The sequence below is a fragment of the Arctopsyche grandis genome, chromosome 1 (assembly GCF_051622035.1).
Source record: "Arctopsyche grandis isolate Sample6627 chromosome 1, ASM5162203v2, whole genome shotgun sequence".
In the NCBI taxonomy this organism is placed as follows: domain Eukaryota; kingdom Metazoa; phylum Arthropoda; class Insecta; order Trichoptera; family Hydropsychidae; genus Arctopsyche; species Arctopsyche grandis.
In genome coordinates, this window is record NC_135355.1 from 11,220,759 (window position 1) to 11,243,655 (window position 22,897).

The following is a 22,897-nucleotide window of genomic DNA, read 5'->3' on the forward strand; positions in this document are numbered from 1 at the left end:
TCTGGCGTTTGTTCACTAACTGAGCTATCAGCTGTGATCGGCATCCCCTGTTTTAGGGATTCTGGGCGTTTCTATGGGAACGCCACCTTATAAATAGGAGGGCACAAAAGTCTCGCTGTCTAAATATATATTTAAACTCATAAATATTCAACTATACGGTTCAACGATTAAATAAAAACACATAAGCATAGCACATTAAAAATACGTAAATATCCATATTAATAACTTTATCTACATATGTACATACATACGTAGTAACAATAGATAAAGTTTTAAATCATGCGAAAATTAGAACACGAGATTTTGACTGATTCGAACTCATATATCACATTTTTGTGATCTAGAAAAAATGTGTGTGTGTTTATTTTGGGGATTTTTTGAACACCGTTGGTATTATCGAACTGAAACTTAGAAACTAAGTAACTCTCTTTATAGGTGTCCTCTTTTTTTAAGTTTTTGGATTCAATATTATATCCTAAGCCGCTCAACAGATCAGATTGGAACTTTTTTACATGTACATAGTAGAAATGATAAATTCCATACACCAATATTTTTACCTCAACCGGAAGTAATGCTTTTACTTTCGAGAATCGAGATTGTTCATGTTTTTCGGAGACCTTTTAGTGTATTGAACTCAAATTTCATATATAGAAGTTTAAACTTAATACCAAGCTATATATAAAATTTGGTGAACACCCGTTAACCGGAAGTGGCAATTTGCTGTTGCTCGATTTTTCTTCCAATATTTTTTTTTCGACACTTTAAATATGTGTGCTCTTAACGAGAAAATTCAAGTATAGTCCGTGTGATGAAAATAAAATAATTATCAAATTCAATAAATCAAAAGTGGGATTTTTCCCTTAGAAAAATCAAAAATGTTGTGACCATACGATTTTTTTCACACCACTGAACGTATCAAGCTGAAAATTTATGTTTGTATTCTTTATGTACTAACTTGTTAAAGTTTTGATTAGAATTCGTCAATTGAAAGTAGTAATTATTTTTAAACAATATTTAATTATTTTATTTTGACCTTTTAAATTATTTTCATTTTCTTGATATTTTATATTTATAATATTTAGTGATTTTTAAGAAATAAACAATTTTTGAACAAACTCCGACACCCGGAAGTAGAACTTTTGTCTTGTATAAGTTTCCCTACTTTTGTCAATTTGTATCGAAAATGCTCTTATAGCCGTTATGAGTGAACGGGCATGTATGTTTCAATATCGAATTTTGTTTTTCATTTAATAGTTTGAAAATTTACGTTGATTTTGCCGTTTTTAGGTCAACAAACAGATTCTTCAATAGAATATTTCTTGTAAGAAATACAATATTTTGAAACATCCCTACAAATTTAAGGTTTTAAATATATTCCTAAATTAATAAATGTTCAGTCCAATTTATTATTGATTTGCATCAACGTTTCAATCAACTTTTTAATATGAACGAAATATGGATGTAATTTGCAGTAAATTGATAAGTTTATAATTTTTTTTTTTACTGAACTCGCATAAATTGCATTATACATTTGCTCTGCATATATACCACTATTCACATTTTTCTTTGATTATTAGCATTTATCTTTACCATTCATGAAATAAAGTAAAAAAAGGCGATGACATTTCAAAGACATTGAAATATAGACGTTCGTTTGTTAAGCATTTATTATAGTTCATGAATTTTAAAGAACTCTGAAATGTTAAAAATAACACTCCCGTACTTGGTAACCTATTTAAAAAAAATCGTCTGGGACGAACCACAACAAGGGAAATGTTTCCCTCCATCGACCTTCAACTGAACATCGTCTGGCAAAATCTAATGCTTGCTGGCATATGACATGTCAATGCGTCAATAAGATTATGTTAATCCGATTAATTTGAACGGTCGAATTAATTCCGGTTCATAAAACTTGTAAAAATACATCCAAAAAATTTACATAAAAACACCCACACACTAGAAAGGTCGAAATATTTAGTGGAAATAAAAAAAATCATATCAATCGACTATATAGTTTATTTTATATTGTATATATAACATAATTCAAAATTACAATAAATACCTTTTCATATAAATAGACTCGAAAAACTTCAACACTATATTCGTTTTATTGTCTACAATTTCAGACTGTTTAATAATCACACATGTCGACCAATCATCGAATTATCAATCATACATACATACTACAAAAATAAATAGACTTGATAAAATGAAAGCGTATTAACAACAATTGTTATGCAAACATTAGCGACTGAAAAAATGTGCGTAATTTAATTATTAATAATAAATTGGTGTTAAAAAAAACACTTAACCACAATTTTTTTTTTTTATATATTTACTCTAATGTGCCAGTGAGAAACATACATAGACCATATTAAAATAAACGTATTGTATGGTAAAATTCATATTAATATTTGGCACAAATAACTGACTAAATGTGTTTGTGTTGCGACAAATAAAATGTAGTTGTAGTTAAGATTCAGAAATTGGAATTTGAATCTATGTAGCAAAAATATGTGTATGTACATACTTTATATGCAAATATGCGTATCTAATACTGTTTTCACAATACTCTAATAAGCCTATGAAATAATATGACAATCACAGCACACAGCAGCAACTTTTCGTAGTAATTAAATTAAATTTAACAAGCATAAAGGAATGGACATAACATTGTTTAATTTAATATTAATGTAAACTTACAACTTATAAAGACAGGTCAACACTGATCGTCAAAAAATTCATTACAGCATTCATGGATTATATAGCAAAATGAAAATGCCATAAATTATGGAACTAACTGTTTTACTTATGAAAGCAATTGACAACTAGATTAACACATTTGAAACCTACGTCTTCATTTTGAACTCTTGTCAATGTAGTTATTTAATCATGAAATGATACAAATCCTCATATCATAAATTGGGCCCAATGGAAACATTTATTTTTTTGTATCTAATTGAGGTGAATACATTTCCGAAATAAATCAGAAAAATATTGTGATGTCTCAACCAAAAATTGTTTATATTATACATTAATTTACTATTGACTGTGAAATTATAGTGAGTTTTTTAACAACTGAAATTGATAGCAAAAAGGACGACATTATTCTATAATTTAATTCATTGATCAATACTAAATACTAGCTATCAAAAATATTGTAGATGATTACGAAAATAAATTGTGATTACATAAAGTAATATACATTATTACTTTTCTAAAATTTAAAAAATATGTATATTTCAAAAATACATATAGAAAATAATCATCTTCATCAAAAAAATTTTGCACAATGTTTTTAAATATGCACAATTCTAACAGAAAACTAACCAATACGATTTTGATTAGCTCTTTTTTATTCGCTTAGAAATAAAAATTACTCTTGCGAAAGTTGGCATACTAATAAATTATAAATCTCAAAATTGCATTTTTTTTTTGTTTATAAGGAAGTGTAATGAAACTGAAATAATAGTCTGATCCTCCGATGTGTAATTTGAAGACCGTCAATTGAGGCGTTTGAGTTTCAGCAACCTTAGGAATGCTAAAATCTATTCAATCTATGTAAGGAAATTTTGTTCACTCCCCATTGACAACACCACCCGGCACCGGCAAGTTAGAGCGATTATCACATAGAAATGAATCCACAGCTCTTGCTGCTTGTCTACCTTCATTGATAGCCCAAACTACGAGTGACTGCCCTCGTCGACAATCTAAAATTAAAATAATTGTAGAAATAAATGTGAATAAACAATCAAAACATTATCGATCAGTTAGCTCACCTCCAGCAGCAAAAACATTGTTTATTTCAGTGCTGTAGATGTTTGATTTTTGTGTTTCAATATTGCTCCTTGCATCGAGTGGTAATTCTAAAAAAAATATATACATATGTTTATTAAATTTGGATTAATAGTTTAATGCATACATATCTTATTTTAAAATACCTAATTCGTTAGCAATATATTTCTCGGGACCCAAGAATCCCATAGCAAGTAAAACTAAATCTGCTTTGTAAATCTGTTGAGTGCCTTCGACTTCTTTCATCTCCCATCTACCACCAGGTCCCTTATTCCATTCAACTTCTACTGCTGATACACCGCTTACATTTCCAGCACCTGAATTGAATAAGAATATTTGAAATACCTGCCGACATAAAATCTCAAGTATATATATTATTAAGAAGAAAACCACTAACTCACCATCATCTAAGAATTCTTTAGTCAAGGTGGAATATTTTCTAGGATCGTCACCAAATTTAACGCGAACTTCTTCGTGACCATAATCAACTCTGAAAACAATTGTTGCATTGCATATATAAATATATGTTAATTAATTTATATGTAGATTCTAAAATCATTACCTGAAAACTCTCGGCCACTGAGGCCATGGATTATCCATTCCTCTTTTATTTTTGGGAAGTGGTAATATTTCGAAAGTTGTTATCGACTTAGCACCCTGTCGCAAAGAAGTTGCAATGCAATCGCAACTAAAATTATAACAATACGTTTTATTAAAAAATATTTTAACTAATATATAGTAGGTGAAAAATTTGTTCAAGTATATGTATACTACATATATACCCAGTATCTCCTCCGCCAATGATGAGCACATGTTTATCTTTAGCAGTCAATTCAAGACTTTGATTTTTAATTCCCTTTTGACGTTTCTGCCAATTTTCTAAAAACTCCATGGCAAAATGTATACCATTCAGTTCACGACCTTTTAAAGGAAGATCTCTGGGCCATGTAGCTCCGAGACATAACACCAAAGCAGAATATCTATGTAAAAATATTATTTTATTATACTTTACATATATACAATATATATATATATATATATATATATATATATATATATATATATATATATATATATATATATATATATATATAAGTATGTATGTGTATTTACATACATACATACATATGCATGTTATACACATAAATCATAAAATTAAATTCAATATAAATAAATTAAACACTTACTCATCTGATAGTTCTTTGGCAGAAATATCTTTTCCAACATTTACATTGGTTTTAAATACGATCCCTTCATCTCTCATCAAATTAACACGACGTGCAACAACTTCTTTTGATAGCTTCATCGTTGGAATACCATACTGTAGCAATCCACCAACACTGTCATTTCTTTCGAACACTGTCACCAAATAGCCCGCCTAGACACAACATATAATTAGTTAAAACTCAAATGAATAATATTAAAATGTAATTAAATAACATGTGGACATTTACTTTATTCAACTGATGAGCGCATGCCAAACCAGCTGGTCCCGAACCAACGACAGCTACTGTTTTTCCATTGCGATTTTGTGGAATCTGCAGAACAAAAAATAAATTAGAATCGTTTGATATCCTGAACGATTATATTTTCATTTTAATTGAAGGTATATACTTCAGGAGTTATCCATCCATTCTCAAATGCATTGTCAATTATGGCACATTCAATATTTTTAATAGTGACTGCTGGCTCAGATATTCCCAATACACAAGCACCTTCACAGGGTGCTGGACACACTCTACCGGTGAATTCTATAATTAATTTGTAATTAAATATCATAAATATGTAAAATGAAAATTCTAAAAATATGTATAATAGTACTGAGAGTATAAGCTGACCAGGGAAATTATTCGTTTGCAATAGCTGCTTAAGGGCTTCTTTCCAGTTTCCTTGATATATAAGATCATTCCATTTTGGAATAATATTTCCTAGAGGGCAACCGTGCGTCGATTGACAGAATGGAACACCACAATCCATACACCGTGCGGCTTGTACTCGGAGACCTTTTCTCACATGCTCACGGTCGTAAACTTCATCCCAATCCTTTAGACGTCTTTCAGCTGCACGATACACTACTGTTTCTCGTGGATATTTAATAAAACCACTATAAAAAATTGAAATATTACTAAACAATTCATAGAATATTGGTATTTAAGACATCTGTAACAATAATTATAAATACCGAGTTTTATCGAGAAGTCTTTCAAGTCGTCTTTTTTCGAAGGAAACATCTTGAACCGCTTCTTCAATGTCGATAATGGGTTCTGACTTCAAACTATTTCCATTAGATTCGACGGCCATAATTGGCTTAGAAACCATCTGCTTCAAAGCACGTTGATATTCATATGGGAACACTTTAATAAATTGTTTTGCCATTGCTGGCCAAGTACTTAAAAGCTCACTGGCAATGACAGATCTGAAACCGAAAATGTAATTTTGAATATATGATATATACCTGCTTACATATACATTCATATATATATGATAATATAATTCAAATAAATTAAATTAATAAAAATCATCTATATACATACCCAGTATATTGCACAAACTCTTCCAGTAAATTTTTAACATAATCTAAATCTTCCGGAAGTTCTAATGGTAAAAGTTCAACCATTTCATGATTACATTTGGAGTTGAATGATCCATCAGTATCCCAAACATAAGCAATACCGCCTAAAAGTAAAAAATAGTTTTAAAAAGGATTAATTGAAAAAATGATGCGAGTATACGAATTACTCAGGTATACGAACCGCTCATGCCAGCGGAAAAGTTCCTCCCTGTAAGTCCAAGTATAAGTACAACCCCCCCAGTCATATATTCACAACCATGATCTCCGACACCTTCAACCACTGCAATACAACCAGAATTTCTCACACAGAAGCGTTCTGATGCGATTCCCCTATACAATAAATATCATAAATTAATATCGTTGAATGTACATAGTAGTAATTACATATTGAATAAAAAGAAAAAAAACTAACCGGAAATACGCTCTTCCAGTAGTAGCACCATATAAGCAAACATTACCAACAATCACATTCAAATGAGATTCAAAAGCTGATGTTTTCGGTGGATATATAATTATAGTTCCTCCAGATAAACTCTTTCCTAAAAACAAAATGGTTTTAGGAAAAAATCAATCATGCATAATTATTTTATCTATATGAATATATGTATATTTTACACACCAACATAATCATTAGCATCTCCTTCTAACGTAACCTTCACGCCCTTAGTTAGGAAAGCGCAGAAACTTTGCCCTGCAGATCCATGAAGTGATATATTTATTTCACTATCATCTGGTAAACCAGCTTCTCCATATTTCCTAATAAAAAATAAAATTATCAGTCATAGATTGATTTCCACTAAATTTATTGAAAATTTAATTTATTTTACTAACAATGCTAAATTATAAGCCAATGTAGAGGCGAAAGCCCTGCATTCATTGTTAATTTGCATTTTGATATCGATTGTCTTTTGGGTACCATGTAAAATTCCTTTGCATTGTTCGATCAACGAGTTATCAAGACGCTTCTCTAATTGAAAGTCCTTAAAAAAAAACAAAATTACGAATAATAATCACAATCTGTACATGTATTAACAGGTTTATATAAAAATAATTTAACTTACTTGTGACTGCGATCCTCCTATTATATTTATTCCAGGTCTCATATGAAGAGCATTTTTCAAAATCAATCCAAGATTTAGCATCTTTGCTTTTGGATTATTGTTATTTTCTCTGACTTTGAGTAAATCAGTGCGACCTATCAATTCTTGGAATTTTCTAAGACCCATTCCAGCCATATGCGTTCGAATCTAAAAAGTAATAAAATACGTAAATATTATTTAATTGTGATAATTTGCATACACATATACATACATATATTATAAATAGAAATTTACTTCTTCAGCCAACATAAATAGATAATTAACGACATGCTCAGGCTTTCCTTCAAATTTCTTTCTCAAAACAGGATCCTGCGTTGCAATACCAACAGGGCACGTATTCAAGTGACATTTTCTCATCATAGTACATCCTTAAATATAATTCAAGTTAGTGTTTTATTAACTTTAATATATTTTATAAGATAATAAAAAAAAAGATAAAATACCCATGACTATTAATGGAGCAGTACTGAATCCAAATTCATCAGCTCCCAATAAAGCTGCAACTACCACATCAAATCCAGTTCTTAATTGACCATCAGCCTGAACTACAACTCTAAATAAAATAAAATAAATTGTATATACATACATACATATGTTCATATGACTATATAAGCAAAATTTTAAAACATTATTTATCTAACTGAAATACCTCGATCTTAAATTATTCAAGACTAAAACTTGGTGTGTTTCAGCGACACCCAATTCCCAAGGAAGTCCTGCGCTCTTAATTCCAGTCCATGAACTAGCACCTGTACCACCATCATGACCAGAAATTACAATATGTTCCGCCTTTCCCTTAAAACAATATTAATAAAATGATTCATATTTATTTTAATACGTGTTAAGAAATAGAAATGTGTATCAGCATGCAATCAACATACTTTGGCAACACCGGAAGCAACAACTCCAACGCCAACTTCAGACACAAGTTTTACACTGATTCTAGCATTAGGATTTGCGCATTTCAAATCATAAATGAGTTCGGCCAAATCTTCAATGGAGTATATGTCGTGATGAGGTGGCGGAGATATTAAGCCAACCCCAGGCACCGAACATCGAGTGGCTGCTATTTCAGCAGTGACTTTGTAACCTGTAAATTATGTTGAAATATAAAATTTCGTATTTCAAAATAAAAATTTAAGAAAAATCAAAGCTGAGTTACCTGGCAATTCGCCTCCTTCTCCAGGTTTAGCACCTTGTGCCATTTTGATTTGTAAATCATCAGCATTTGCCACATATGATGCCGTTACACCGAAACGTCCCGACGCTATTTGTTTTATTGCTGAGCGTTTGTTAAAATCAGGATCCTTTAAAAAGGATGAAAATAATAAATATGGCAATGATTAGTTATTATTTTTACTGTCAAAATATTATATAATAATTACTTGATTTAAATATCTATCAGCGTCTTCACCACCTTCGCCAGTATTCGATTTTCCTCCAATTCTATTCATAGCAACAGCTAATGAGCTGTGTGCCTCAAGAGATATGGAACCGAATGACATTGCTCCTACAGAAAATTATCAAAATTAATAAATAAAATCAATAAATAAACGTCGATATTATAATATGTTAAATCGACTGATACCTGTAACAAACCGTTTAACTATTTCTGATGCTGGTTCGACTTCTTCCAAAGGAATTGCTTGATCCAATTTTATCAACTCCAATTGCCCACGCAAGGTACATGCACGAATGGATTCCATAGTACTCTCTCTTAATATTGAAAAAACATTAAATTGATATTAAGATATTTTTAAATGTCAATTTATTAAATAAAATACCTAAAGCGTTCATAAGCATTCAAACTGTTGCTTGAAGCGGCTTCTTGCAGATTAGCTATTGAAGTAGGATCATTAATATGTTTTTCACCTCCAGCTCGCCAATGATAATAGCCAGGATTTCTATTATTAAAGTAAAAATTTTATTTGGGTACATAAATTTAAGTACAGATTCATTATTCATAGAATTAATAAATATTAAGTAATACATATGTATGTACATACCTCAAAACGAGCATATCGGCAGCTTCTACTTTATAAGAGAGATAATGACGTTCCATTATTTCTTTAGATAATACTTCCAAATTAACACCACCTACAAATTAAAATATACATACATAATATATAAATCTTAAAATTACATATGTACATATGTAAATTACCATGAAACAAAATATTAAGAGAAAAAGAATGATTTTTATTACCAATTCTAGATTGTGTTCCTCGGAAACAACGTTCAATAACATCATCATTGAGTCCAACGGCTTCAAAAATTTGTGCTCCTTTATAAGATTGCAATGTACTAATTCCCATTTTTGCCATTACCTATACAAATCATATAAAAAACTTGCAATACATAATATATATATATATATATATATATATATATATATATATATATATATATATATATATAAATATGCTATTTAAAATAACCTTTGCAATTCCAGTTTCTATAGCGTACGAATAGGCTTTGTATACGCTATCATCGTCAATAGTTTGATCTAAAACGCCATCAGCTCGAAGGGCCGCAGCCAGTTCAAACACAAGATATGGACAAATAGCATCAGCGCCATATCCTAAAAATATGCATATGTAGTATGTATGTCCGAAATGTATATATGTATAAAAAATTTATATACATATGTACATTAAATTAAAAAAAAAATTAAATATACTAAAATTCTTACCTAAAAGAACACACATATGATGCACTTCTCTAGCTTCAGCAGTCTCTAGAATAAGTCCAACTTTCATACGTTGTCTAGTCTCAATCAAATGATGATGAACAGCTCCTGTAATATGCAAAATAATGAGTTTAAGTATTGTCAACTTAAACAATTATTGAAATAAATTTATAATTTCTTAATTTGAATGTGATGTATGAGTGGAATCTTAATATACTCTCTTCCATTTGGGCCTCGCTGTAATTTTATCTTTTATTTATATTTTGTTTTATTTTATTTTACTTTTTCTTTTTCTTTCTCCTTAGGTACATTTTTATGTACTATTTTTCTTTTGTTCAATGTGAAACTAAGAATAGGATTTGTGGATTTTATTTTTGATATTTACACCTTTGTTCATTTTTTTTTCTTATGTATTATTTTTCTTTTGTTACTTATCATGTTTTTCTGCTTTTGCTTTTTTCTTTTTATTTTATATTTTACTTATTTCATCTTTTTTTTTTCTTTATGAAATGTAGGCCATTGTGGCGCATTAGGTTCTTCCTGTAATGCCACAATGGTCCAAAACTATATATAAATAAATAATTTACCTAGAGCTAGCAAAGAGCTGACTGGAACTCGATCTGGACCAGCATTACGATCGGATAGAATAATCAACTGATAACCATCTCGACTAGCTTCTTCAGCTTGCGAACATAATAAGTTCAAAGCTCGCTCCATTCCTTCTGGTCCATCAGCACAGTCAAATGTACCATCAAGAACTCGTGACTTTTTGGAAAGAAGAATTTTTAATTAGTATAAATTACAATTAAGGTAAATTAAATATTAAATTCAAGTACATATGTACCTTCCAGCCTCGATGCTTAGTGTATTTAAGAACTTCAAGATCAGGTATTGAAAGAATCGGTTGACGTAAAAAGAGTCGGTGAACGAATTTAGAAGATGGTTGAAGTAAATTTCCAACAGGACCAATAGGACACATTAGTGACATGACTATTTTTTCCCTGTAAAATGTTATTCACATTTTTATTAATAATAATAATATATAATATATATATATATATATATATATATATATATATATATATATATATATATATATATATATATATATATATATATATATATGTATTTACCTGAATGGATCAATTGGCGGATTGGTAACTTGAGCAAATAGTTGCTTGAAATAGTCATATGGTAATGGTTGAAATTTTGAAAGACATGCTAGTGGTGCATCGTTACCCATACTGCCTAGAGATTCTTTTCTAAAAAAAAAAGTGTATATTGATATACATATACATATATTTACGTACATGGTTAAGTATAATATTAGTAGCTTACACACTAATGAAAATGTGATTCTCTTACTTGCTCTGAATCATGGGGATGAGTAACATGTAAATTGTTTCAAGACTGTATCCGTAGAGTGGAAGTCTCTTATCGGCAATTCCGCTGCACTTTAGTCCATTTCCAGCAAGTCTATCACCATTGGCAATGGCAACAGTGCCATTAGTAGTTGGAGGCACATGCTCTTTACGCAAATCATCCATTACGATCTGAAATTTTTGTTGGTCTATTTTAAAAACTAGCAAAATATATACTAAAACACAATAGCATAGTCTCGACATGTTTTTCAATTGTATATACATAATAAATTCTATGTCTACCTATATAATAATTTAACCTAAAAAAAAACTATGAAAAAAGCAATAGATTATCTATCACTCACCATCTTTAATTCCAGTTGTTATTATATAAAAGAAATAAGAAAAAAATGCTCAAGATTAGAATATGTTTAAGATATAATAAATGCCATTTATAATATGTAGTATATTTTAATTGGTTTTATAATTGTATGTATACTCAATATGTATATATATAATAAACTTAAACATAATATTCAAACAATTTGAACATAATTATTATATATCAATATAAAATATATTCTATGCTTACCTGCTCCTTGAGCCATTGAGAATGAGGTCTGCTAGCTGCAATTTCTAGCTTCAACTCTATGTCCTGAATCATCTTCTTTTCAGCAGTATCAACCAACAACATTCTACCAGGTTTCAGACGACTCTAAAAAACCATATACCTCAGTTACAATTATTTGTTTATCATACAATTTAATGTCGAAATGATTTGAAAAATACCTTCAATATTACTTTTGCGGGATCTACATCATACACTCCAACTTCTGATGCCATAATTAGCACATTATCATCTGTCACATAAAAACGAGAAGGACGTAAACCATTGCGATCCAAAATTGCACCTAAAATTATTACAAGTAAAATATTGATTAAAAACCTGCACATGTTCTAAATACATGTACAAAATTATAATTTCTAGCCTATATAGCGGCCATCTGTGAACGATATCAGTGCTGGACCATCCCATGGTTCCATTGCGCACGATGCCCAGTTGTAGAAGTCTCGTTTGACACCTGGCATAGTTTTATCGTTGTGCCATGCTTCTGGAACCATTGTCATGACAGCTTCAGGTAACGGACGACCTCCTGCGTGAACAAGGAACTCGAGTACACAATCTGCTGAACCAGAATCAGAAAGATTCGGCTCCACAACTGGATACAGTTTCTTCAATTCTGAAACACAAAATATGTTATATATGTATGTATGTATACATACATATATTAATAAAATATTTATAACAATAGAAAGGCGCGATGATAAGAGTAAAGATTTACCATCTCCAAACAGTTCGCTCTGCATGACACCTTCACGAGCTTTCATTAAATTGACATTTCCTCGCAATGTGTTGATTTCACCGTTGTGTGCTAAGATTCTATGAGAATGACGAGAGATGAATATTATTTTGAATATTATTCATTTATTTTATGTTAAAAAAAATAGATTACCTCAGTGGATGTGCCCTTTCCCAACTAGGAAAAGTGTTTGTAGAAAATCGAGTATGCACCAAAGCCAAATAAGTATCATATGTTGGATTGGCTAAATCCAAAAAGTAATGCTAAAAATAATATAAAAATATTTCATATAAAATGAATATACATATGTATGTATGTACATATATTAAAATATAATTGATTTAGAAAAGTTTAAATTGCTACTGACCCACAGTTGATCAGAGGTCAAGAGACCTTTGTATACGATAGTTTTCAGGGAGAGACTGCATATGTAGAACCTGGCACCAGGTTTGGTAATTTCATGAGTGGCCCTCTTACGCAAAACGAAAACCTGCAACAGAATTTAAAATGGCATTGTCTAGAATATGTTTGGTTCTGCAACACAAAATTATCATTTCAACAACGAAAGCCACGCGTAAGACACAGCAGGATTCCTCATCGTTCTCCAGGACGTATTTACCTATCAATGTTCTAAAATATGTAGGTGCTGAGTAATCGAGAAATGCATTATGACATTTGACTTACCACCCGTGGGTTACGTTTATTTTCCGGCTATCCAGATTTCTTACCTTTCGTGTGAACTCTTCATCGTTGTCATAGTCACCGGTGACAAAAACCTGACGCATAAACGGCTCCGAGTTTCGAGCCACCTGACCTGAAAATATTATCCAAAAACAATTCTTTAAAAGCTTTTACAAACCTTAATGTTTTGTATACGTTCAGCCAAGCAAATCGTAAAAAATGAAACGGTTCATCTGTTTCATAAATCATAATTTTTTAAGTCTTCCCGTACTTTGGAAAAGGGTGTTCACCTGTGTGATGCATCTTGGTTCAATTCATTATATTTTTATTGAGTCTTATGCCAATTTTACAACCCAATGAACCAAACGTTTTACAACTGCTTGGGGTATATTAATGACAAAAGTTAAAAAAATATAGGAGTACATAAAAATAATGTAGATGTATAAATGATATAAAATTAATTAAACTTTTGGCATTCATATTTACGCCAAAAGTTAGTAAAATATACAATAATTAGTAAATTTATCATCAGTTTTAATATTCAGAGTATAAATGTGAAAGCTTTGAGTTACATATGTGTTATTTAAAAGCATGCAATGCATTCAATTTTAAGAGTTGACAGTTATCATATTGAGTAACATTCCACATAAAACAGTATTTATAATATGTCTTATTATGATTTTTTAATAAATATCATCAGCTTTTAGAATTAGAATCCAAATTAGGTTCAGTTGGTTTAAAATGAAAGTTGTGACTACAGACTTCGGTAATCCAAATAAATGAAAAATAAGCATACCAATAGTTGAATTGTTTGTCGGAACAGTTCTCCAGCATAATACTCGAAGATTGAGGCTTTCAGTTAAAATTCGAAAATTTTCCTCCATATCCTGATGGTGAGATTTATCCAGATAAAAAATACCGGTGGCATATTTTCCAAAATGAGGTAAATCAACATGCTGCGTTTTTCTAAAGAAAAAAAATGTTTGTACATGTAAATGAATAGATAGATACTCAAAAAATAAACGGATTTGCAAACTTGTATGCATGTTCAATGTACATTGTACAATCACAAATAAATAAGGAATACTTTTATGAATTAAAGATTTATCATTATCAGTTATATACATATTTATAAAATTACCGTGTGATAAATCTAAAATGCATTTATAAAATTTCCGTATGATAAATCTAAATAAGAAATAACTTGTGATTTTATTAACGTGAATATAATAACTTCTCTCATTCAGGCGAAAGCACACGAAAAAATATCAAATTATATTAAAAGACACAAAAAGAAGCCTTGGACTTCAATTGAGTACTATTATTGGACGTCGACACAAATTAAATGGCGAACGTCATCTTTCATGAAAAATAGATTATTGACGTAGATAATACAACTATTTGCGCCAATAGATCACGTGTTTCGCGCATGCCATACTTTGATAGAATATAAAATAATATTAACAGTATTTTTGGACCATGTAAAGGTTGAAAAAAAAAACAATGAAAAACAATAATGCTAATATTAGTAAATTACCATCTAATAAAATTTTGCTTATATAAATAATTTCAACCGTATTTTACGATCACGTAATTTTAGAATGAAATTTAATACCAAAATATTAAGTCACATTTAATGTACATATGTATTTATTTACATTAAATGTGATAATACTAAACATTTCCTATAATCATGTATAAATAGATATGTTAATTATAATTAATTGCAAACAAAGATGGATACTGATAAATTTAAATAATTCAGATGAAATTTAGTTCAATCATATCAATTCATAAAGCATATCAATGTAGACAGCGAAGAATTTGATTTAAAAAAAACTCAATGTCGGAGTAAGCAAGTTAAAATCATTGTGCAAAATTGATTGCAATTGATTGGTAATTTAGCTTCATTTCGAAAAATGGCACGAACGTATCACAAGTATTGATTGATACATAAAACCGAGTCAAATAGGGTCAATATGAAGTCACTTTGAAGAAAAGATTGTCAATCGACAGGCTATTTTATAAGGGTGTTGAACCGAAACGATACTTTAAATTCAAATATGCTTATCTGAGAGTTTGCGGTTCAAATACAAAAACCGAAAAAATCTGGTTTCTAAGCGTGTCCAGCTCTGAGGAAGTAGTCAAAACAAACGCGAAAGATAAAGCGGTGTAATCTCAGTACGAAAAAATAATAATAAAAAACTCGATATACATTAAGTTGAATTCAAAACTATGTAAATTGATAGAAAACAAAATAATAAGTAAATCTTTCATCCGAAATTATTATTAATTAAGAAAAAATAAATTAATATATGTTTGAATGTACATATCTATTCTGATAATCAATCTTATGCAAGTATTGCAGTTTGACATATGCACGATTATTAAATTGCGATAAAATTACAAGTGGGCGCTGAGATTTCTCGATGATTTAGAATTCTTGAAAAATAAGAATTCTCGAGAACTGTTTATGAATGAAAAAATGTACTTATGTAATAATATTACAATATAGTATTGCAGATTGCTTTAAATATGTCGGATTGTTGACCAATAGCACGCCATATTACATTTTGATGGCATTAGTTTGGGATTTCTCGCAAGTGTGCATACATAAGTATGTACAAAATATTATTAATTAAGTAGATGAGAGCTTCAGAGTGAAGGTAAGGCCGGATAGAGTAATGGAAAATCATTAACAATTTTTTGCCATTCGACCCAACAAGAATACTTTCGTATAATATATAACAAGAAAACATTTGCCATAAACTTTCTTCCTACCTTAGCAAAGATGCGAGTGGTAGAAAATTTTAAACAAATGTTGCAATCAAATACTACAAACCTCTTTTAAAATCTTCCATGAAGTATGGATATTTTTAAACATTATGCACAAACCTATCCTTTCTTATGCAGTGTTATAAAAAATAGACTGCTTGTAAAGCTTTTAAAAATAAATAAAATTTTATGTTTAAAAATAAAAAATTGCACTATAAAAATCAAGAAATGAGAGATTCTCGAGAAGAAACAATTGTTACAAGTGAAGTAACCACAATAGAATTTATTTTTAATCTAATAGATCATAAGTTATTACCTAAGTATTTTGATGATTATATAATAAGGAATAGAGATAAACATAGTTTTTATACTAGAAATAAGGACAAACTAGTTGTAAGTAGAGTAAGAAAGAATAAGACGGCTGGGGGTGTTTTTCACAGGGGTGTGCTCATGTATAATGCCCTCCCCGAGTGCATCAGGTCTGCTAAAAACATGGATGCATTCCTGCGAGGTGCGAAGATACACCTCTGTGAGGGACAGTACATATAAGTTAATTATAAATTTTAGAATTAAGTATAATAATTAATATGTATTTTTAAATTAGCTTGAAAGCTAAAATATATATAAATAAAAAAAATATTTCTAAGGGGTGAATGTCACCTTCCTGAAGTTCTGTTTAACCTCAAACTTTGGGTACCTGGGAAACTGAGAGAATCTCGCTCCAGAACTGTTTCGGCCAATTCGGGAATTGTTTTTGGCCAGGAAGGCGCGTTGTATTTACCTGTTAGGCCTTCCTGGTATAAATAAAAATAAAATATGTAAATTAAGGTTACAGCCTTCTCAAAATTTAGTATAGCAGTGATAAGGATGTCCTATCTTGGCGAGACTGACCATGAGACGCTTGCATAACCATACATCCGAACATGTCTTATCTAATGGCGACACAATTTTGTAAGAATTGAGTCGCCACGCAATTACACGCATTACCGCAGGATGAGCGTAACCTTCAAATCGAATATCAGTTATCTGGTCAATTATCACTTCAACACAACAAATGTACATAATGTGTACATATTTATGGTACAATCTAATTTTCGAATTTATCATTTGCAAATTTTTCCACATATGAATACTTTATTGATAAGATTGATTATTATAATTATGACACGTTAAAGGTAAACATGACATTAATTGCTTTATGGGTCATTCCATAAGTGCAGCTACACATCGTCATTGACCCGAGTCCTATCAGACGATTTGCGCATATATTACACATTATCTACTACCTCCGTTATTGCAAATACACGTCATGTTGATAAACCACGGCTATAATTCATCCAGTGGAAATTTTATGAATCAATAGCGATCGTCTACTCAAGTCTTATGCTCACATTATATAATTTATAACTACAATAGTACAATGTGTAACGTTAATAGAAAATTTTCATTTTGTATTTGAAAAATTCAATCATTATACATATAATAATACATTGGCATTGACGTTGCAAATGGCATATGTAAGTAGGTTTACTCAATATAATCATTCAAACGATGCACAATGTTGTACGTAGGACAAGATTAACATGATTCGAGAATTGCAAGTGATATGTACGACTGATTAAGTAAATACGAACGGAATCAATATATAAAATCTATTGTAGAAATACTTCTCTTACATAGCTTTTTTACAGTAATATATTTTATTTGACATGAGAGATAGCAATCAACGTGATAGGAGGCGCCTACTACAATACAAATCCAGATAATACTAGTTTTTCTGGTATTATGTATGACCAATAAACTGATATTAGAACTTTTAGTATGTTTTAATAAAAAAAAAAAATTGATTATTGATTCCAAAAATCAAGATTATAAAAAGCATCTATGAAAAATTATTATTTTATTTTATTTTTATTTATTTATTTGGAAAATTTACAGTTTATTAAGTTACATAGATTGATAGTAAAAAAAATATAATTATGTTAAGTAAACCATTAATAATTTTCACATATAGGTAAAAAAAAGAAAAGCTCAAACATTTAAAATAAGAAAAGAGTAGGAAAATAAAGCACATGGAAATAAGGAACATGGAAAGTACACAGAATAAAATATAGCAATGTAATAAAAATAAGATAAATTGTAAAACGTAAATAGAAATTGGCAATTGATGAGTACGTAGTGATAGACGTGTAGATATCCAGAAGCATAAATATCAGCAGTTATGTGTATATGAATATAAATATACACATACATACTTGCATCCATAGAAGCGATACGGAATTACCGAGCAAACCATCACTCGTGATACCAATTGAGTTAAAATAAAATTAATAAAGCGAATTATATAGTTTTTTGGCAAGTATTTGTTCATAATATAATAATAAACAATGATTTAGATGACAATTGACAATAGAATTGAAAATAAAGTGCGTTTAGAAATATAAGAAAGAACCAATAATTATTATATATATAAAAACGGACTGTCGCTAAATATATTTGTATATTTGTATATTTGTATGTATATTTGTATATTTGTATGTATATTTGTATATATGTGACGGACGATCAACCGTCAACCAGTATGGGGAACAAAAATTTTATTTTTTTAATTTTTTTCATATTTTTCATATTTTTCATATTTTTCAGTTTTTTCATATTTTTCAGTTTTTTTCAGGTTTTTTCAGTTTTTTTAATTTTTTTCATAATTTTCATTTTTTTCATAATTTTCATTTTTTGTTTTTTAATTTTTTTCATTTTTTCAGTTTTTTAATTTTTTCAGTTTTTTAATTTTTTTAATTTTTTTAGGCGTCGGCGGCGCTGGGGGCGAAGCCCCCGGGGTGCCGAAGGCATCGGGGGTGCTGGGGGCGCCGGAGGCGTCGGCGGCGCTGGGGCCGAAGGCCCCGGAGCGACGGAGGCATCGGGGGCAAAGGCGGCAGGAGGTCGGCGATGCACAAAACGTAGTTCGTAATTCGTAATCACTTCGTAATTCGTGCATCAATTTCTTTCCGAAACCAGTCGATTCAATATCTTTAACTTTATTTTTATTCGAGTTTCAATTCCTTTTCGAAACCACCCGTTGAAATCAACGGGCCCAACACTAGTTAATAATGAAAACAAAAACCATAATATATGGGCAGAATTGATAGAGTGCGTAAAGATAGACGTATAAGCCTACATGCGTAGGTAAGCATAGACATATGTATACAAATGAACATGCATCAATAATTATAAACAAAGATATAGAACTATTGTTCAAATAATAATCATTGATGGTAGTAAATGAATCTGAACATATATTAACAAAGTGAAATATGGAATTAACCAGTTTATATTCTTTAACAATAATATTAATATTAAGACAATAATCAATAATAGAAGTGAAACTATAGTTATAAATAGAGCAAAAAGTATGGAAGAAATTACAGTAAAAAATGTAATTGCATGTACAAGTATATGTAATTATAAATGAAGATATAGAATCAATTATCAAACAACAATTATTGATGATAGCAATTGAATTGAAATAAGTATTAGTAAAATAAAATATGGAATTAGTTAGTGTATATTCTTTGATAATAATATTTATATTCAAATAATTATTATTAATAAAAGTGAAAATATAGTAAAAAATATGGTGGAAAATACAGTAAAAAATAAAGTAAGAAATGTAGATATAAAATATAGAGAAGAGAATAACAGGATCGGTAAATATAATTATCACATAAAAGAGAAGGTAAGAAAAATATAAATAAAAAATTAGAATTGATTGCTTATTCATTGAAAAAATATTTATATAATCTTTTTTAGGTCGTCCAAAGTCTTTATGTGTAGAATCTTTGAAGTGGAGTTTTTTCTTAAAAGTATGTTTGAATTTCTTACCCAGACGTATTGAAACCCCTTATCTTTAGCATAGGATTTTGTTTTGGTCAAAAGTTGTTTATTGGCAATGGTTAATTGATCATTTATGTAGATTTTGGTATTATCAACACCAACACCTATATCATTAACTGTGAGATTCTTGTGTTTACGGGTAGTCGCAACAAAGTCTTCTTTAATATATCTATTGATGAAGCTCACTACAAGTAGTTAATCCGAAGTGCGGGTGGGAACTCTTGTGATATAATTAATTTCTGATTTTGGAATATTACAATTTACAGTTTTGGAGATCGAGTCAAAAATATTAAAGACGTTTTCATTATTTTTACAAGGGATTCCTTTTATTTCAACATTGTTGAGCCTTAATCTCTGTTCATTGCTTGCGATTTTATTTTGTAATACATCAACAATATTCTGAAGTGACTCAATGTCTTTCACTTTATCCTCTACTGCACTTATCCTACTTTCGGCCTCAATAATCTTTGAACTGTTAAATTCACATGTTGCTTTGAGGTCGCTAATATCAGTTTTTATCGTTTTTATGTCCTCTGCAAGCGACGGCAGGCATGATATGTTACGTTTGATATCAAGGATCTCCTTAAGTAGTGTACCCAATGACGGCGAAGGTGACTCGGTCAAAGACTGAGGACTTTGTGGATTACGGCATCGTGGACACTTCCATGTAGCCCTTTTAGTAGCTCCCAATCTATTGTAGCCGCCTTCAGTAATTTTGGCACAATTAAAATCGTAATGCCTCTTACAATTAGCACATTGAACACCATTAGAAAATTGCGTTTCACAAGATGCACAACACTGCATGATTGCCAAATTGAATTGAACTAAAGGTTGACAATCTATGAAATTCACTGTGCGAACGAGAATGTATGGACTACCCACTTGAAACTTGAATTTATATTTTTTGTAATTATTATGAGTATATTGAGTATATTTTATAAGTACGAATTAAAAATAGCACAACAGGAACAAACTTTGTTGACAGATTTTTTTTTTTTTTTTTTTTTTTTTAAGACCGTTTAGGTACTTTAATTAAATATTATTTATGGAAGAGCTAATAACGGTGCGAATGCGTCATCGATCGACAACGAACGACGGCGAATTTTATAAATATATATGTATAAAAATAAATATTGCGTGTGATATGAAATGCACAATGCAGTGGATCAACACGCAAATTTCTTATGTAACCACACCTAATAATTCTAACTGCTCACTGAGATAACATACATATATGATACATACATTACATATCTATTGTAGTCAAAAACTCACAATGACATATATGAAGCGTTATATTTGAAAGTAGCGGAAGTCCAATTTTCAATTCCAAAAACGCTATTTCTGTTTGACTTAATTCACAAAGTGTTATCACTTCTTTTCATTCGATATGTCCAGAATCTCGGAAAAGCAGAATATATGTACGTATTTTATATTTTTAAATATTTATATTATATTTTTAAATATTTATATTATATTTTTAAATGTTTATATTATATTTTTAAATATTTATATTATATTTTTGAAATGTTTTTCTTTTTGAAAAATCTGAATCAAATTCAATATCTGAATCAACAATAATAATTGGCATAGTTTGCGGTTAGTTTGGGTCGGTATTAGGTTTAAAAAAGTTTATTCCTTTCAACTTGTTTCGATTTGTCCGTAAATAGAGAATGGATATCTCTACAATGACAATTAAAATGTTCAAGTGTTTTATCTCAACACAAACGCTCTCAAATGCACAAGCGTTTGTGTTGAGTATTTCATAATACTCAACAAAATTCATAGTAATAAAAGCGACGCATTTTTTACCTTTGCAAAGTCTCCATCGATGTGCCCAAAATATATAGCAAAATATCTATTGAATGTATTTATGTATGTATTACCCAGTAGTACGTATTTGTAAAATATGCCTCGTGAGATAAAAACTGTATTGAATATTAAAGTATGAATAATATTGTTTCCTATAAAAGATATAAAATATGTTTGGATTATTCAATGTAATATTCATGAAGCGGAGGCGGAGCCATAAAAATAAACTGACTCTGACCCTTTTTATTATGTTCTTTAATTAATACTATTACAGCATGTGTCAACTAGGGCTTCCAATTATATTGAAGTAAATCCACTAATTAACAAATAGAAATTTAATAATTTCTTTATAAAAATCATGAATTTTTGAATGAACAAAACTTTTCTCTTCCATTTTATTTGATTTTTATTATCTAATTATTTTTGTTTGAAGACATTAATTGATGCATATTATTAATAATTTTTTATTAAGTTGATTTGTTTGAGAAATAATGTATGTACTTACATTTTATTTATACTAATTTCATTACCGATAATTCTTTAATGTTTTATATTTTGAAAATCGCTATTTCATTTATTACTAACAATTTTATACGTTGGCAAGAAGAGTTGATCTTACTAAAATCGTTTATGTCGGAGTCGGAGTTGAGGTCGAAGCATAAGGTAAAGTCAGAGTCGGAGTCGGTAATTTATGAAGCAACTCTACAGCCCTGGTTTTTATTGATATTATGTACACAATATAATGGCATATTTTTTAATAATATTTATTTATAACACTTATTCGGATGGTAAGATACCATATCAGTGCTATACATATATGTACATAAGAGGTATATATGTATGTGTGTAAGATGTAATAC

At 29.8% G+C, this 22,897-nt stretch overlaps 1 protein-coding gene across 1 annotated transcript in view; it reads right to left on the reverse strand.

The window, feature by feature from the left end:
• Window positions 1–1,997: 1,997 nt before the first annotated feature.
• The window catches only part of LOC143918439 (uncharacterized), a 48,954-nt gene continuing 28,054 nt past the window's right edge, over window positions 1,998–22,897 (reverse strand). The window contains exons 4-44 of the mRNA XM_077440379.1: window positions 14,356–14,525; window positions 13,607–13,692; window positions 13,246–13,368; window positions 13,032–13,141; window positions 12,861–12,958; window positions 12,507–12,758; window positions 12,307–12,428; window positions 12,110–12,232; window positions 11,522–11,709; window positions 11,290–11,418; window positions 11,001–11,157; window positions 10,744–10,921; window positions 10,160–10,264; window positions 9,906–10,048; window positions 9,674–9,794; window positions 9,474–9,564; window positions 9,252–9,371; window positions 9,056–9,183; window positions 8,853–8,977; window positions 8,630–8,774; window positions 8,349–8,557; window positions 8,117–8,262; window positions 7,911–8,020; window positions 7,702–7,835; window positions 7,429–7,614; window positions 7,199–7,347; window positions 6,987–7,123; window positions 6,780–6,906; window positions 6,549–6,697; window positions 6,330–6,471; window positions 5,978–6,211; window positions 5,634–5,899; window positions 5,410–5,546; window positions 5,250–5,333; window positions 4,983–5,173; window positions 4,578–4,775; window positions 4,358–4,483; window positions 4,197–4,285; window positions 3,942–4,112; window positions 3,780–3,866; window positions 1,998–3,710 (exon numbers count right to left, since the gene is read on the reverse strand). Of these exons, the coding sequence (XP_077296505.1) occupies window positions 3,577–3,710; window positions 3,780–3,866; window positions 3,942–4,112; window positions 4,197–4,285; window positions 4,358–4,483; window positions 4,578–4,775; window positions 4,983–5,173; window positions 5,250–5,333; window positions 5,410–5,546; window positions 5,634–5,899; window positions 5,978–6,211; window positions 6,330–6,471; window positions 6,549–6,697; window positions 6,780–6,906; window positions 6,987–7,123; window positions 7,199–7,347; window positions 7,429–7,614; window positions 7,702–7,835; window positions 7,911–8,020; window positions 8,117–8,262; window positions 8,349–8,557; window positions 8,630–8,774; window positions 8,853–8,977; window positions 9,056–9,183; window positions 9,252–9,371; window positions 9,474–9,564; window positions 9,674–9,794; window positions 9,906–10,048; window positions 10,160–10,264; window positions 10,744–10,921; window positions 11,001–11,157; window positions 11,290–11,418; window positions 11,522–11,709; window positions 12,110–12,232; window positions 12,307–12,428; window positions 12,507–12,758; window positions 12,861–12,958; window positions 13,032–13,141; window positions 13,246–13,368; window positions 13,607–13,692; window positions 14,356–14,525 (5,920 nt within the window). The 3' untranslated portion in view covers window positions 1,998–3,576. The remainder of the gene's footprint in view (window positions 3,711–3,779; window positions 3,867–3,941; window positions 4,113–4,196; window positions 4,286–4,357; window positions 4,484–4,577; window positions 4,776–4,982; window positions 5,174–5,249; window positions 5,334–5,409; window positions 5,547–5,633; window positions 5,900–5,977; window positions 6,212–6,329; window positions 6,472–6,548; window positions 6,698–6,779; window positions 6,907–6,986; window positions 7,124–7,198; window positions 7,348–7,428; window positions 7,615–7,701; window positions 7,836–7,910; window positions 8,021–8,116; window positions 8,263–8,348; window positions 8,558–8,629; window positions 8,775–8,852; window positions 8,978–9,055; window positions 9,184–9,251; window positions 9,372–9,473; window positions 9,565–9,673; window positions 9,795–9,905; window positions 10,049–10,159; window positions 10,265–10,743; window positions 10,922–11,000; window positions 11,158–11,289; window positions 11,419–11,521; window positions 11,710–12,109; window positions 12,233–12,306; window positions 12,429–12,506; window positions 12,759–12,860; window positions 12,959–13,031; window positions 13,142–13,245; window positions 13,369–13,606; window positions 13,693–14,355; window positions 14,526–22,897) is intronic.